We start from the raw sequence: 15109 nt of genomic DNA on the forward strand, positions 1-15109 counted from the left end.
CAGTGGCATCTGGAAGCCTCTGGCTAGCTGACTGGGGGCTGGCACCAGCTGGGCAGGGTGCACCTGCTCCCTGGGTCTGTTCTGGATCTGGGGTCCAGTCTCAAGCTGAACTGCCCCTCCACACCCAGAGAAAAATGAACCCTGCAGAGATGTGCTTGGGATAGGTCTCCCTTTGAAAGAGACATTTTTGTGTCAATCACAACACTGAGCTTGGGACCCTTGCTGGAGAAGGGTATCCCCACTCTGGTGACAAGGAGGTGTCACTGTCAGCTGGGGTGTGTCCAGTCAAACTCTGCAGGCTGTGTGAAGAGGGGGAGCCCTGGACATGGAGTCCTCAGTAGTGGTTCTAATCCTGGGCCTGCCATTCACTGTTGTGTGACTCAGGGCAAGTGACTTGCTCTCTTTGGGCCTCAGTTTGCTCATGTGCAAGGGACAACTGGACCGCGCACAAGGAAATTGCAAAGGGAAGCCAGCGCTGCCCCCAGGCTTCTCCATAAGGCCCCTGAAAAGGGTCTAGTCAGCCTAAGGTGCCTATAGACATGGTGGGGCAACAGTTACTCCCTGGCACCACCAAGGGTATACGATGACAGAGGTAGCTGAGCCTGAGTCTGGTCTCCATGGACAGCATTTATTAGGCGCTATTCTCACTGTGAAGACAGGTAGGCAGGAAGGGCTGAAGGGAGGCTGTGGCAGCTGCAGCCTTTAGGGTCCAGGGGCTGCCTGGGGTGGGGATGTGGGCATGTGGGCATGTCACCCACACGTATTGCATATTCTGTGGCAGTGTGCCCAGGCATAAGGCATTGGGGAAGCAGGAAGGCTGCCTGCAGTGGAAAGGAGGGAGGGGCAATAGCACTGGCCTTCCAGCCCCCTGGAAAAGACCCAGCCGGAGGCCGCGCAGTTGCCACGCTCTGCTGAGGGCCATCGGCTTCCTTCCCCACCATCTCCTGCACTTTGGTTGTGGCTCCCTCGGAACCGACGGGACAGGACCCCTCGAGGGCAGGGTCACACACAGGACACAGGCAGCCAGCACCGCCCCCAATCCCCAACATAAACACAGAGGGCATGCCTGGGTTCTGGGTTGTGTTCTCCTTGGCACCTGGGCAACCAGCTCCTCCACACCGAGGTGGGGCTCACACACAGGGCTGGCTGGACTTCTTCCTTCCCTGGGGTTCTCAGTGGCTAGAGCACATGGCTGGGGTGGGGCTGAGGCCGATCGCTCGGTGGACCCCCCACTTCAGCTTCTCTCAATGTCAGGGCTGGCCTTGCTCGGCTGTATTAAGGAGCTGACTGGGAACAGCAAGGGGGGAGCAGTATGGAGCAGAGAGAGGTCCCACCACCACCCCTTGATGCTGTCCTGAGTCACGGTAACTGCTCCAGCGTGGGTCCCAATGGTGGAGCCCTAGGGTGCTACCTCCACCTGCTGCTCTGCATCTGTGCTTCTGGCTTGCAGGTGGGGCAGGCAGGGGCCACACCAGGTCCAAGCCCCCCACCTGGGAGGGGTGTTCCTTGCTGCAGCCTTAGCTTATATCTAGCTATTTGGGACATAGGCACCAACACTGGCTGTGGGGCCAGGGATAATGTCCCAGTAGCATATGCCTGCCAGCTCTCTTGGTCACTTTGCCCAGTTCCCATACTCCTAGACCCTAGCTCTGGGCCTGTCTTCCGGGACCCAGCCCTGCTTACTTTGGTTCCAAGGACTTCCCTGTTTGTGAGTAGGCAGTCCAGAGCCTGTGGGGTCCTACCCTACCTCAGGAGCACATTCAGAACCCCTGCCTCCTGGCCAAGCAGAATAGAGGTTGAATTCCAGCACTGGCTTAGTCTTGGGCTGTGGTTCTGATTTTAGCCCCAGTTTACACAATGCCAGAAAGCACAGGGCAGGAGTCTTGTTAAGAATGCACTGCGGAGTCTGAAGAAAAAAGAGAACTTTGACTAGGAACAAGCACCTGGGTTCTTGTTCCCTTTTGCCTTTTGCAATCTGTGTCACCTTGAACAAGTCATTTTACCCAAGTCCCAGTGTCATCCATAAAATACGGATGGGAACTGCCCTGGTGACCTACCTGGGGTGTTGTGAGTCCATCAAATGAGCAGTCAGTTCAGGGCTTTCAGAGGTTAAAACTCATTCCACAGATTTCAGAGTTAGTAATTAGCAGCAGCGGTAGGGGATGGCAAGTATTAAGTTTTCTGTTTGATTCCAAGGACAGTGTCTGGAAAGCTGAATTTCCCCACCCTCCTCAAGAGAATGTGACTGGCTGCCAGTGACTGGCTTCACCTACGAGCAGGACCCCCTGCAGCCTGGAGGACCATTGCTTCCCCTCCCTTCTCTGCCCGTCCTGCAGCCTGCCTATTATACCTTCCCTCTGTCTGCCCTCTGGGGACTAGCTTTAGGGACTGCTGGGTTTCCACTTCCTCCGTAACTGCAAAGCCATGCAAAACAACACAAAAGGTACTGGGAGGTTGGGAGACATCACTGGGGATGAGGAAGGGCAATGGGACTGAGTGGGGGGTGACCCGGACAAAGACGCCCTGGCTTTTGGAGCCGAGGAAAGGTGGGAGACCTGGCAGGACAGAGGTATAAATAGAGATGCAAAGTCACACGGAACACGAATTTCCCTCCGGAGGGGGGGAGAGGGGTGGTGGTGGACTGGGTACCAGCAGGACCTCTAACTGGGGAGCTCCTTAGATTTACAAAGGGATGGGCGGCTCCCTGCTTCTGCCTTCCCTCCCCACAAACCCCCCAAGTTTCACATTTGTCGGAATTTGCAGGGTGCGGCTGGGGGCTCCAGGGGTCTCAGAGCCCGGGCTCCTGCCGGCTGGTGCGAGCAGGCACAGTCGGAGATGCGGGGCTGAGGGAGGGTGGTCCGGGGTGGGGGGGGCGCCCCAAGGGACCAAAGGCGGCTGGGGCCGCCCCCTCACTGACCCCTGCTGCTCCTCCCGGCAGTAGCCCCGGCCTGCGCTCCCAGGTGCTCCAGGCTTCACACGGAGCTCCTGCGCTTCATGAGGCCGCGGAAGGTGGACAGGCTGTGCAGGCCCGTGGACACGGAGCTGATAGCGGAGCGCTGCGCCCCGCTGCAGAGGCAGCGGTGCGAGGGCGTGTCGCTGTAGCGGCCGCCCCCTCCCGGCGACGAGTGGCTCTGCTCAACGCACGTGTCGGACGTGGAGAGGTCCCGCGGGATGATCATGGGAATGGAGTACTGCAGCTTCTCGCGGCTCTTGTACCAGAGGCATGAGCACATGGACTGGAAGTGCAGCACCTCCGCGTAGACGTTGCGGAAGCCGCCGCCGCCGCCGCCGCCGCCTGCCGCGGCCGTCGACGAGGCGGTGTCTGTGGTGTGCGCGCTGCCTCCCGCGCCGCTGCCGCCACCGCAGCCCCCGCCTGCCTGCCCGTTGCGCGTGAGCAGCGCCCTGTGCTCGGCGTCGCGCTTCTCGTCCTCGGCGTTCATGGTCATGAAGCGCAGCACCACGAGGTTGAGGAAGGCGCCGATGACCGTGAGGCCCGTGAGGATGTAGACGAAGCTGAAGGCCACGTACTGCGGCTGCGTCTGCAGCGCCTGGTCCTTCTGCAGTGCCACGTAGTCGCCGAAGCCGATGGTGGTGAGCGTGATGAAGCAGTAGTAGTAGGCCTGGAAGAAGGTCCAGTGCTCGTAGTAGGAGAAGGCGGCGGCGCCAATGCACAGAGTGCTGATGCACGAGAAGAAACCGATGAGCACCATGTTGGCCATGGACACGTCGGCGCGCCGCATGCCCAGCCCCTTCTTGGCGCGGTGCAGCAGGTACTTCACGAAGGTGTTGATGCGCTCGCCCAGGCTCTGGAACATAACCAGCGTGAGTGGGATACCCAGTAGCGCGTAGAACATGCAGAACACCTTGCCGCCGTCAGTGCTGGGCGCTGCGTGGCCGTAGCCTGGGGGAAAGCAAGGGGAGAGATGAGAAAGCGTGAGCTACTGGGCTGCCCTTCCAGAAACACTGCCCTCTTCCCCTACTCTGCCCTCTACCTCCCCACCTTGCCAGTGAGGGCTTCCCTTTCATTCTAGCAGAAGAGAAGACAACACGCAGTTACCCGTGCTTCCTTGTGCCCACATGGAGTTGGTTGTTGTTGATGTGCTCTCATTTGCTATTGTGAGGACTCCAGAAGGTAGGTAGGATGAAAGGAGGAAATAGGGTTAGGTGACTTTTCCAAGGTCATACTGTTTGGAAGCAGAGCAACCTGAGTTTGAACTAGAGACTGGCTTCAAAGCCTCCTGATTCTGTTGAGAACTTTGTCCAGAGACAGCAGGAATAGTGTGAAGGGTACTGGTAAGTCATTTGGGGATCTGGGATCTAATTCAGTGTCTGTAGGCTTTGGACCTGTTCCCTGTCCTTGCTGGACCTCAGTTTCCTTGACTGTAAGGGGTGGAGCTGGACTGAGTTCTGATGTCCTGTGATTCAGGGTGGAGGGAGGAAAACAGGCATGGATGGCTCCTTGATGATGACCCTAATGCCAGCCAAAGCTTACGGAGGTTAGTGAGAAACAGGCCCTCCAGTCTCCTGCAGGCAGCTGGCCCACCGGTGTCAGAGAAAGAGAAAGGAGGCAGTGTCTTGCCCCCACCCCCAGCTGGATGTATTAGTGCTGCAGGATCCTCATAGCCCCCAGTCTGGAGGAACCAAGGGTCATCCTCTATTCCTGGCCCCATAGTAGAGCCTCATGGGGAGGGGGCACTGTTAAAGCAGGAGCCCTGGGTGTCCTATCACCACCCAGACAACCCCAACCCATGTCTCTCCCTCCATCCCTGCCACCCCCAGACCTCACTGAGCCAGAGGCAAAGCCTCCCCTGGGCCAACCATCAAATGGCCTTAAGTTGAGTTCTGCCTGGAGATGTGGAGGGGAAGTGATCCTGGGTGGGAACTCAGAACCTCCAGGCACAAGTTCTGGCTCTGTCACTAGTGGCTGTGTGAACTTAAATTACTTCCCCTCTCTGAACATGTTTCCTCATTTATAAAATGAGATCTGCTGGTCCTGGCCCTGCTCCCTTCACTGGGCTGTTAAGCTATATATTACTTTTATTAACAGGATTCTTATAATAAAATAATGCTGGCAGGCTTCCCAATTTTTCCTCCTTTCCAAGGCTTATAATAAAAACTTAACCAATGCTTCTTCTTCCATGCAGTCATCCTGGATTCGTTAATGCTGAAGGTGATGTGTGCTTTGAGCAGCACTGAGAATGTTCAGCTTTGAATTCCAGGGCCAGTATTACCACCACCCTTGCTCTGTGTCCCAGGGCCCCCAATTACATATGTACAACTAAACACTATCTGTGGTGGTGGGGTGAGCACTGGGGACCTAGTCATGTTCCTCTCTAACCTCTTCCTTCACTCTGCCAGCCATGCCCATGGACTATGCCCCAAATACATTTGATGAATGGCAGGGCAAGATACCATGTGCTTTGATGTCTGATCTGAATTCAAACCCTGACTCTGCCATGGACTGTGTGTGTGTGTTTTTAAACATCTCTGAGCCTTAGTTTGCACTTTTGTGAAATGGGGCTAATAAGCAGTACCTGCCCCACAAGGCTTCTGGGGAGAAATAAGTGAGATAATGTGTGTAATGCACTTAGTCTGGAGTCTGGGGCATATTAAGTGCTCAATAACAGATCGCTATGATGAGTAATGAATGAAGTGCCAGATTTTGCCCACATTTCCAAGAAAGCGCCCAGGTTGAGGGCAGCTCAGTTCCAGTAAAGCTGGCATCTCTGTCAGCCCAAAGCCATTTGAATCTTAAAGCTCAAGGAGATATGGGACAGCTGCTTGGGGTGTGTGATGCTATAGGCTGCCCTCAAATGGGCTCCCCCGACCCCCACCATGGCACCTAGCTGGTGACTGTGTCGCTCTTTGCCAAGGGCCTGGACAGCTGAGCTGGTGAACTGCTGTGCCTGGCCTGCCTGTGTCCCAGCAGGGCGAGAACAGATTGTGCCCGCCAGCTCAGCCATGGCAGCCAGACCACAACTCACCTCGACAGCTGGGCCGGCCATGAGCCAGAGCTGCTTCTCATCCTGTCCTTCGCTGTCCCCCCACTGCCACCACCACACAGGGTGCTGGGGAGCACATAGAACTGTGGATGGGGCTGGACAGGGATTGGGCAGCATGGGCCCAGCCCCAGCTTGACCACATGCAGGCTGTGTGACCTTCGGCAAATCCATTCCCTTTGCTGGACCTCTCTTGCCTTGTCTGCAGTCTGGGCCTTGAGCTGTAGCTGTTACTCCCTCGCCCTGGCTGCAGTCCAGAGCTGCCAGCAGGAGGGAAGGAGGGAAGGAGAGACTGGACAGCAGAATGTACTTGGAACCGGAACTTGTGGAATTCACCACGGAAGCAGCCATGATGGTGTCTCAGAGAGGACAGTCAGCCCGAGGTGCAGTCCTGAGGGTGGGGCAGTCAGAGCCCACTGTCAGGGAGAAGGACCCCCTCTCACTACCACTGCCACCTTTCCCCCTGTTCATTCAGGGGCTGTGACTTTTCTGAGGCCTGCTATCCTTTTTCGGGTGGGCCTGCTGGCAGCACTGCGTGTGGCCTAGAAACCCCCAGCGTCAGGGAGGGCCTCCGCGCCTGGAAGCCGCCTGCCTGCAGAGGATGTGCCTGCTACCTGCCTCCCCAGGCTTTCCTCACACTGGCCCCCCTGCTCTGCTGCCCTGATCCTGAGTGCCCTCGGGCTTTCTCTGCCTCCTAGCCAGAAGTGACAACCCCTTTCCCTGCCCACCTCCTGGTGATTTAGTGATTTTCAAAGCAAGTGGCACTCCAGACTTAACCAAAGGCTCTTATCAGGCCAGAGCCTCATGCACCATAATAGTCACTGTCCTCTTCAGGTGGACCCAACCTGGACATGCCTCATCCTTGGGGTCAGGTGCCCCCCAGGGCCCACCCTCACTTCCTACCACTGGCTGAGGCTTAAGGTCTTATCCTTCAGATGCATTTTTAACTTTAGTCCTTCAGAAATGTCCTACAAGGTCATTATTATGACAATCTCCATTTTAGAGTTGGAGTAATGAAGGCTGGAGAGGCCTTGTGAGTTGGCCAAGGCCAGTAGGACTTCTGACTCATTGCTCATTCCCGTGACTCAGAGCCAATTTATCACCTGGGAGGGGGACCCAGACAGGAAACTGAGGCCCCAAGAGGAGAACATTCCACCTGGAGCCTCATTCTTGGGCACTGCCCTGAGCTGGATGTGGCAGAAATAGCAACAGGTGTGTGGCCTAGGAAATCAGACGCTTCTTCAAGTATCGGGCCCGGGGTGGGCATGCCCATGCCCCTTTGCCTTTTCTATTGTGGCTGCGTAAAAGGGCAAGGGAGCCACGAGGACCTGCTGACGTGGGTGCCCAGCTGGGAAGGGTGCCAGCTGGGGTGGAGACACTCCCAGGGGACCCAGGAACTTCTGGGAAGTAACTGGGAGTTTGGCAAGTACTGTCTTCCTGCCAGCAGGCCCGCTGCCTGCCTGGTCCTTGCCCACACCAGGCTTGGGTTATGAAGGAGGGGAGGCCAAAGGTAGTCCTGTCTTCTCCTTCCTGTCCAACCTGGCGAGTCACTGGGTGAGGGCCTCCAGTTGTCCTTGTGCATCACTGGCACACACATAGGCTGTGCTCTGGGCCTGATGTTCTGAGGACCCTCCCTCTTAGTACCTGATAGGCTAACTGGTCAGAATTCATGCCCTGACCATGAAACTCTAGCCTCTGCCTCTCAGAGCTCTGACTGGGGCTGTCCCTGGCCCCTTCTCTCCCAGCCACCCTTCCTGAATCCATCACTGACTAACAGATTCTCAGAGCCATAAAGGCCCTTAGCTATCACATGGCCCAGTCCTTATATTGTATAGATGAGGAAATGGAGGTCCAGCAAGGGAAAGTGACTTGCTCAAGGTCACACAGCTAGCGAATGGTTGAACCAGTACTACAATCCAAGATGCTCAGTACCAAACTCAATGCTCTGTCCTCTGCCTCTGGCTCAGTATGACCAAGGTTGACCTGTTCATTCAACTAGGGCCCAGTAGGCTCTTCTTGGGAGAAACTCAGATAATAGATGTCCCTGGAACCTGGCTGAAGGCATAAGAATTCACCTGAGGAAGCCAGGTGGCTGGACGTAAATATTAATTATGAATACTTTGGAGCAGCAGAAAAACTGAGACATAGGGCAGGAAGCCCTGGGCCTCAGTTCTCATTTCCTTCCAGCATCACCCAGGAGCTCAGAAACTGGCCAAAGATGTCTTTCAGGGAGATGCAGAGGGTGGGAGATCCAGCCCTCCCTCTTACTGACATTTTCTCCCTGGGGCCTGTTTCCCTCTCGTCAAAGCTCAAATAGCCAGTCTGAGCCCTCAGTAATGGCGTTGGCTGGACTGAGCTCAGCTGCCTGCTCCCCACTGACCTCACATGCCTGCCAGTCTGAGTGACTTCCTACCTCTGGCCTACCTGGCTACAAACACAGAACACCAACCCCAGCCTCGGGTGGGAGAGGGAGCATGGGGCTGGGAGGCCAGGTCCTGGGAGTCTGCCCTGGCCCTTATGGTAAATAGCCTTGTGCCTCGGGGAAGTCTTTTTCTCTCTCTGGGTCTCAGTTTGCCTTATCTGTGACATGGGAAAATAGAGTTAGCTAAAAGGTTCTCAACTTTTTTCTTGCTATGGATGCCTTTTATTATTTTTTCTGTTTACCCACCCATTCATAGAGTCTAAATTTTGAAAGATTTTATTTATGAAGTATAATATATTGATCAGTTAAGTTGTAGCTACTGCACAGAACTGACACTGAATAGATAATTGTGAAAGCAATAATTATTTCCCATCAAAATTAATTAAAAGCACTTAATGATCTTCTGATCAGCATAGATCAGCATGATTCTATGAGACTAAACTAAGTTATTGTTATAATTTTGAAATACTGAAAATAGACACTTCTATTTGCTGCAGGAAATCTCTGCAGTATAGTGGCACAGACGAGAGGACAGTCTCTAGGGCCAAATGCTCCTCTTGTAGCATCAAGAACTCTACGGGCCTTCGTCCATGTCTCTGACTTTGAGATTTTCTGTTGTTCTGTCTCTGGTTGGCCCAGCCCTTCTGTAGATTAGAAACACACAGCCCTTGGCAATGCCTGGCTACAACCCGGTTCCTGGTTCCTGGCAGACCTAGTTATCTAATGTCAATATGGGCAACTGGCTAGGCTAATGTTTGCCCTCAGGAAAGATGGATGAGCGACCTGTGGCCTGAGGTGCCCAAAGGCTGTGAACTCTGGGCCCAGGTGGGCTGATACAAAGCTGCACGGAGGGAGGGTACCTGAACCTGGGTGCTGCCTGGGCCTGTTAGGGCAGCCGAGGAGATGGGCTTGAGGGAGACAGAGGCAGCTCCCAGGGACTGCCTGCAAGACACAGGGGTCCCAGAGTTGGGCCAGGCTCTCCTGCCAGGCCTGCAAAGGGCATTCCAGCTTGAGCCCTGGGAGCACCTCAGGAAGGCCCACTTAGGACGCTGCTTCCACAGGCGCTTGAGGCACAGACAGGAAGCTGCCCACTTGGTCTGGAGATGGCGGCAGTGTGGAGCCAGGAAGTGGACTGGAGGCTGGGCAGAAGCCTAATTTGTGTGTTAGAGGAGATGAGGCAGAAGCAAGCTGGCAGGAGTGCCCTGGCCCTCTAGAGGGAGGGAGGGACAGTGGGAGGGGCTATCCGGGCTTGGTGGAGATGGGGAGGAGAGCCCAGGCCTTCTTGCCCATCCTTTAGGATCCAGTTCAAACATCACCTTTTCCAAGAATCTTCCAGAATCCTCCCCAGAGCTGAAGGGGCCTCTCCCTCTGCCACTCTCAAGTGCCCATATGTGCTCAAATGCACAGGTCTGCTGAGGAGTTCTGAGGGGCTTGGAACTCCTGGAGGGCCAGCAAGCCCTGTTAGTGTCCAGCACAAGGCCTGGTGGGAGCAGCTGCTCAGAAAATGCTGTTCAACCCAGACAGCCCTGAAATCTGAGATGTGGATGAGAGAAACCTCCCCTTAGAAACCCAGGGTGGGGGGAGGTGACCTTGGCAGTGGGTCCTTTAGGGACTCATGCCTCCTGCCTTCCCTGTGGCCCCCAGGTCCCTGCAAAATGAGGTCAGCTTCAGAGCCCCAGAAAGAATCCTCCCTGCCCTGGGCCTGGCCAAGGCCCTAGATAGGCCTAGGAAACCACCAGGGCCTCATGGACCTGGGTTGTGGGGAGGGACCATTGCCCAGAACTGGGTCTGGAGTTTGTCCCCCTCCAGGCCAGAGCTCCCGAGAAGGACAGCTCTGAAGCACAACACCATCCCTCCCTCTGCCCTGCCCCTTTCCAAGGCCTCTCTCCTCATCTTCCAGCTCCTTTTTCAGCTCTTCTCCCCACTCCCCACCAGCAGGTTCTCTCCCGCCCCTGCTTTCCTCCCAGCCCTTCACTGGGTAGGACCACCACTCTCTCCTCTCCTTTTAGCCCTTCCCATGCACAGGTGCCCCTATTGCTCCGGTTCAGGGTCCTCTAGTGTAGGACAGCCCCTGCCACTCCCATCCCCCACCCTTCCCGGGGCCCATGGGATCAGGGGGAGTTGAGGGGGAGGGTGTTGGTGTCATGGAAAATCCCTGCGGCAGCCAAGGTCAGTGTTTGCAGACACAGCCTGGCCTGAAGCCAGGCCTGCCTCCCTGGCCAGCTCCCTCTGGCCTATCCCAGAGGCTGGCTTTACACAGGGGCCCTCAAGGCACCCCAGGGCTAATCTGGGTGCCTGGTGACAGGGCTGCAGGGGCAGCCAATCCTCAAGTGTGGGAGACTATGTAGTTCAACTTGCTCATTGTGTAGCTGGGTAAATTGAGGCCAAGAGAGGGGCAGGGACCAGCCATAGGTTACAGTGTATCAGTGACAGAGCCAGGACTGGACTCCAAGGTCCTGTGTCTAGTGCCACCCTTGTTGCACAGGGGAGCAGCCTATAGTCTGTTCTGGCAGGGCAAGGAATAGTGAAACAAAGGCTTCTGGAAACTTCCATTAAATCAAGGGCTAGCTTGAGGTTGGGAAAGATTTGAGGTTGGTAGTGAGGCTAGGGAAGGTGGACCCAGATGATTAAATCAATCCTTGACCTCAAATACTTTCCGTCTCGAATCAGATGAAACACCTCAGTGGAGGATCTTTAAATACGTCAGTGCCCTGTACAAAGAAGAGGTTACTATTATATGAATTATTAAAATACATGGCAACAGTGGGAAATATATTAGGAAGAGTTTAAGACATGCGTTGCTAGATGTGAACTTCAGTTGGGGTCTCAGGAAGGGCTTCATGGAGGAGGTGGCCTTTGCCCTGAGCTCTGGAGGAGGGATGGGAAACTCAGGGTTCTGATGGAGAGGAGCTACTGAAGCAAAGACACAATGCTGGGAAGACATGTGGAGTGCTAGGGGCAGAGAATAGATCCTTCTGAGGCTGGTAGTCATTCTCACAAATGGGGAGTAGGGAGGTGTTCAGAAGACTCTCTCAGGAAGGCTGCTTCATCACATGCATCAAGAACCTTAGAAATGTGTCTACCCGGTGGCCCTGCAGTGCCACGTCTAGGAATCTCTGCTGGGAAAATAACCAGGGATTGGAACAAAGATTTATGAACAAGGATGTTTATAGCAGCATTTTCATTGTGAAAAATTGTAAACAGCCCAAATGTTCACCAATAGGGTTTGGTTAAACATACTAAGGTATGTTTATGTGGTGGGATATTGTGCAGCCATTAAAGTGCTATTCTTGAGAAGTCTCTTAGTTACATAGAAAACCACCTTAGAATGTTGAATAAAAATGGTAGCATACAACACATTATATATAATAGGATCCCACACTGAATATGTAAATATTAAATATGTATTTACACACACACACACACACACACACACACACATAGAGAAGCTGGAAGGAAACAAATTAAAAGGCTCATAGAGTTTATCTTTGAATCATGGGTTTGTGATTAATTTTAATTTTCTTTTATATATTCTGTATTTTCTAAAGAATTGATTATTTTATAAGTAGAAAGAAGTATTATAAACATAACAACAAAAATTCTGGTTTTCTTGGAGCAGAAAGGTCACCTGAATAGGGAAGTTTGGGACGGTGGGAAAGGGCTAAAATGTGAAGAGCTTTGAAGGGTAGGTACAAGAATTTAAATCTTAACTTGAAGGCTTTGAGGAGCCACTGACAGCTCCTGAATAGGGGAGGGACATGGTATTGAGATGGGTTTTCCTGGACTCCCTGTTTGGGGGTTGGCAGTGGGAGTGGAGGGGCAGGGGGATCCATTAGGAGGGCTTTGCATGGTCTTGTTGACAAGTGCTCAGGCCTAAGCTGAATTCAGGAGAGGAGAGAGGAGGAGAAGGGAAGAAGGGAGAAATAAAGAGAGAGAAAGGGGAGGGAGGAAAGAGTAGATGCCAGTATATGAGATGCTCTTGCATTTATGGGTTTAAACTGTATGCTGCATGAGGGCAGGGACTGTTGTCTCATTTGTTACAACTGTATTCTCCAAGCCTGGGCACATAGCTGGCATTTAATAAATCTCTGTTGCATGAGTGAATTAAGGAAGGGAGGCAAGAGAAGATAAACCCCAGGGTTGAAAGGGGGGTCAGGGCAGAGAGGATGAACAGAGCATGAGGCCCAAGGGGGCAGGGCCACAAAACAGGGCAGCAACCCTGGGTGTTCTGGGAAGGGCACTGATCTGGGGCTGATGGAATTGATTCTAGACCAGCCACTGCACCAGGTGGCCAAGGCCCAGGCCTGTGGCTTCTCTGTGTCCTTATGACCAGATGGACAGGACACAAGTGAACTCAGAACTTCTAACAGATTGAATCTGGTGAGGTTTTAATTAAATGAATCCACCAGGGACAGCCCGGCAATGAGAAAAGAATTCTACAGCACAATTTAAAGTAGACTTGGCCACCTCAGCAGATGGCTGGAGATGCCAGTCCTCTGTGTGCTTCTTGAAAGGCTGTGTCTGTAACTCTGGCATCTGGTTGGCCTGCGTCCTACACTTACTCTCTGGCGTTTCCCGTTTTGCCAGTGGAGGAGAAGCCCATGCGTGTTGGCATTTCCTTGACAGATTCCCCTAAAAGGGGCTGAACTGCTCCCAGCAGAAGCCCTGTTGGGTCATGAGGGCAACAGAGGCCACCCCAGGTGTTTCCTGTTGGCTTCCCCTGTGTCCCGGAGTTGAGCCTGCCCAGGACCTTGCTGCCTGAAATCTTACCCTCGGGCAGTGTTATAGGAGCAGCAGGGGACCGAGAGGGGCAAGGGAGCCCAGAGTTAAAGAGCACCCAAACAGGAATCAGAGGCTTGGCTCGCATCCCAGCTCTACCACTACCTTGCTGTGGGACAGGGCTTGGCAAACTTTTTTCCATAGAGGGCCAGATGGTAAAGTATTTTAGGTTTCACAGTCTATATGGTCTTTTGCAATGACTTGACTCTGTCATTGTATCAAGAAAGCAGCCATAGACAATACGTAAAAGAATGGGTATCTCTGTGTCCCAATAAAACTTTATAAAAACAAGTGGTGTGCCAAATTCAGCCCATGGGCCCTAGTTTGCTGAACTTGCTGTAGAGCCTCTATTAAGGCATGTCAGCTCCCTGAAGCTCAGTTTTCTTATTTATCAAGAGGAGAAGGTTATTTCTTCCCTGACAAGTTATATTTTGGGATAAATTGCTAGCTCCTTCTGTTCCACGTACCATGCACATGCCTGGAGGAGAGGGGTGAGCTTTGAACAGGAACATGACTGCATTTCCATGTTTCTGGACCCTGCTCATGCTTTTTTTCCTTCCTGAGGGGTTTCTACTTCTCCATCAAAGCTGATCTCAAAAGCTACCCGCTGTGTGAAGCTTTCCCTGATCCCACTCCCAGAAATAAATGTTCCTGGGCCCTTTGTTTATCACTCATCATGCCTCAAACATTCATTCATTCGATGAGCAGACATTTTTTGAATCCTTAATATGTGCAGTGCTCTCAGTTCTAGAACAATAATAACTATGCCTGTGTGTCCTGTGTGCAGGGCTTTGCCATTTACAAAGCAATTTCTATACATTCTACTGTTTGAGCTGGTAGAGTAAGCCTGTAGAAGAGGTGTTATTATTATTATATTATTTTTCCTATTTTATAGATGTGGAAGCTGAGGCTCAGAGAGGTAAAGTGTTTTCTCTCAGGCCATAAATGCTAGAACCAAACTTGAAATTCAAAGGCAGTTCTGTTTTCACAATACTTGGCAGCCCAACGCAGGGATGGAAGCCAGACCTGGGGTCCGGTACTAGCTGTACCACTGTGATCACAAGGGAGACCCTGCCCTTCTCTGGGCCTGGTGTTCCTCCTTTGGGAAGTGAAGAAGCAGGAGGAGGTGTTCTTGAGGCCCTGTGACATTTTAGGATTCTGGGTCTTCACAGGGGCCACATTCCCTAGCCCACAAACAGGAGAAAGCAGAAGTCTCAGTGGGACCGCTGGCTCCCCAAACAGTGGCCCTGAGCCTTTGGGTGCACGTTAGCCCCACAGTTGCTGGGGCCTGCGCATCTTTGCAGAGCTGTGTCGGTCAGCTCTGAGCAGATCCTGTGGAGAGGGTGGGAAGCCTGGCGCTGTCCTAGGAGGGGAGGCTGGGGCCAGGCTGGCCTGGTCAGCACTGCTCTGAGGAACATGCCTCCAGCTAAACAGAGGGGCAGCCAGAGTCGCCTCTCCAGAGACATCAAATCATGCCACCCACCCACCGACCCCATCCCGACAGCCTCCCAGCACACAGGGCCACGTGGAGTCAGGGAGGAGGTGGCCGCGTGAAGCTGCCTGGGTCTCCAGGGCCGAGACAGAGCGGAGCACTCAGGCGGTCTTGTTGGTCCGCAGGTTCTCCCTGCTGGCTGCTGAGCCCTGAGGGGCCCTGAGCCCACCCCACTGCCCACTGGCCCTGGAGGCCCAGCTCCTGGGGCCTGGAGTCTTGGCCTCTTTTTGCTTCTTTAGCTGCTGCTTTCTCCCTTCTTTCCTTCTCTCCTCCACGTCTTCCTCCTCCTGTCCCATTTTGTCCTCTCAGTCTCCCCCTGGGCTCTGAGGGCGGGGATGGTGTCTTATACTTCTCAGAAGCTCAGGGCCTGGTGCACAGTAGCTAATAGTAACGGTGGTGGTGGTAGTGTCGTTAATG

At 53.7% G+C, this 15109-nt stretch overlaps 1 protein-coding gene across 1 annotated transcript in view; it reads right to left on the reverse strand.

Moving 5' to 3' along the window:
- Positions 1–450: 450 nt before the first annotated feature.
- The window catches only part of KCNK3 (potassium two pore domain channel subfamily K member 3), a 37856-nt gene continuing 23197 nt past the window's right edge, over positions 451–15109 (reverse strand). Inside the window, exon 2 of the mRNA XM_036903416.2 lies at positions 451–3901. Within this exon, the coding sequence (XP_036759311.1) occupies positions 2973–3901 (929 nt within the window). The 3' untranslated portion in view covers positions 451–2972. The remainder of the gene's footprint in view (positions 3902–15109) is intronic.

Source organism: Manis pentadactyla, chromosome 2, assembly GCF_030020395.1.
Source record: "Manis pentadactyla isolate mManPen7 chromosome 2, mManPen7.hap1, whole genome shotgun sequence".
Classification (NCBI taxonomy): domain Eukaryota; kingdom Metazoa; phylum Chordata; class Mammalia; order Pholidota; family Manidae; genus Manis; species Manis pentadactyla.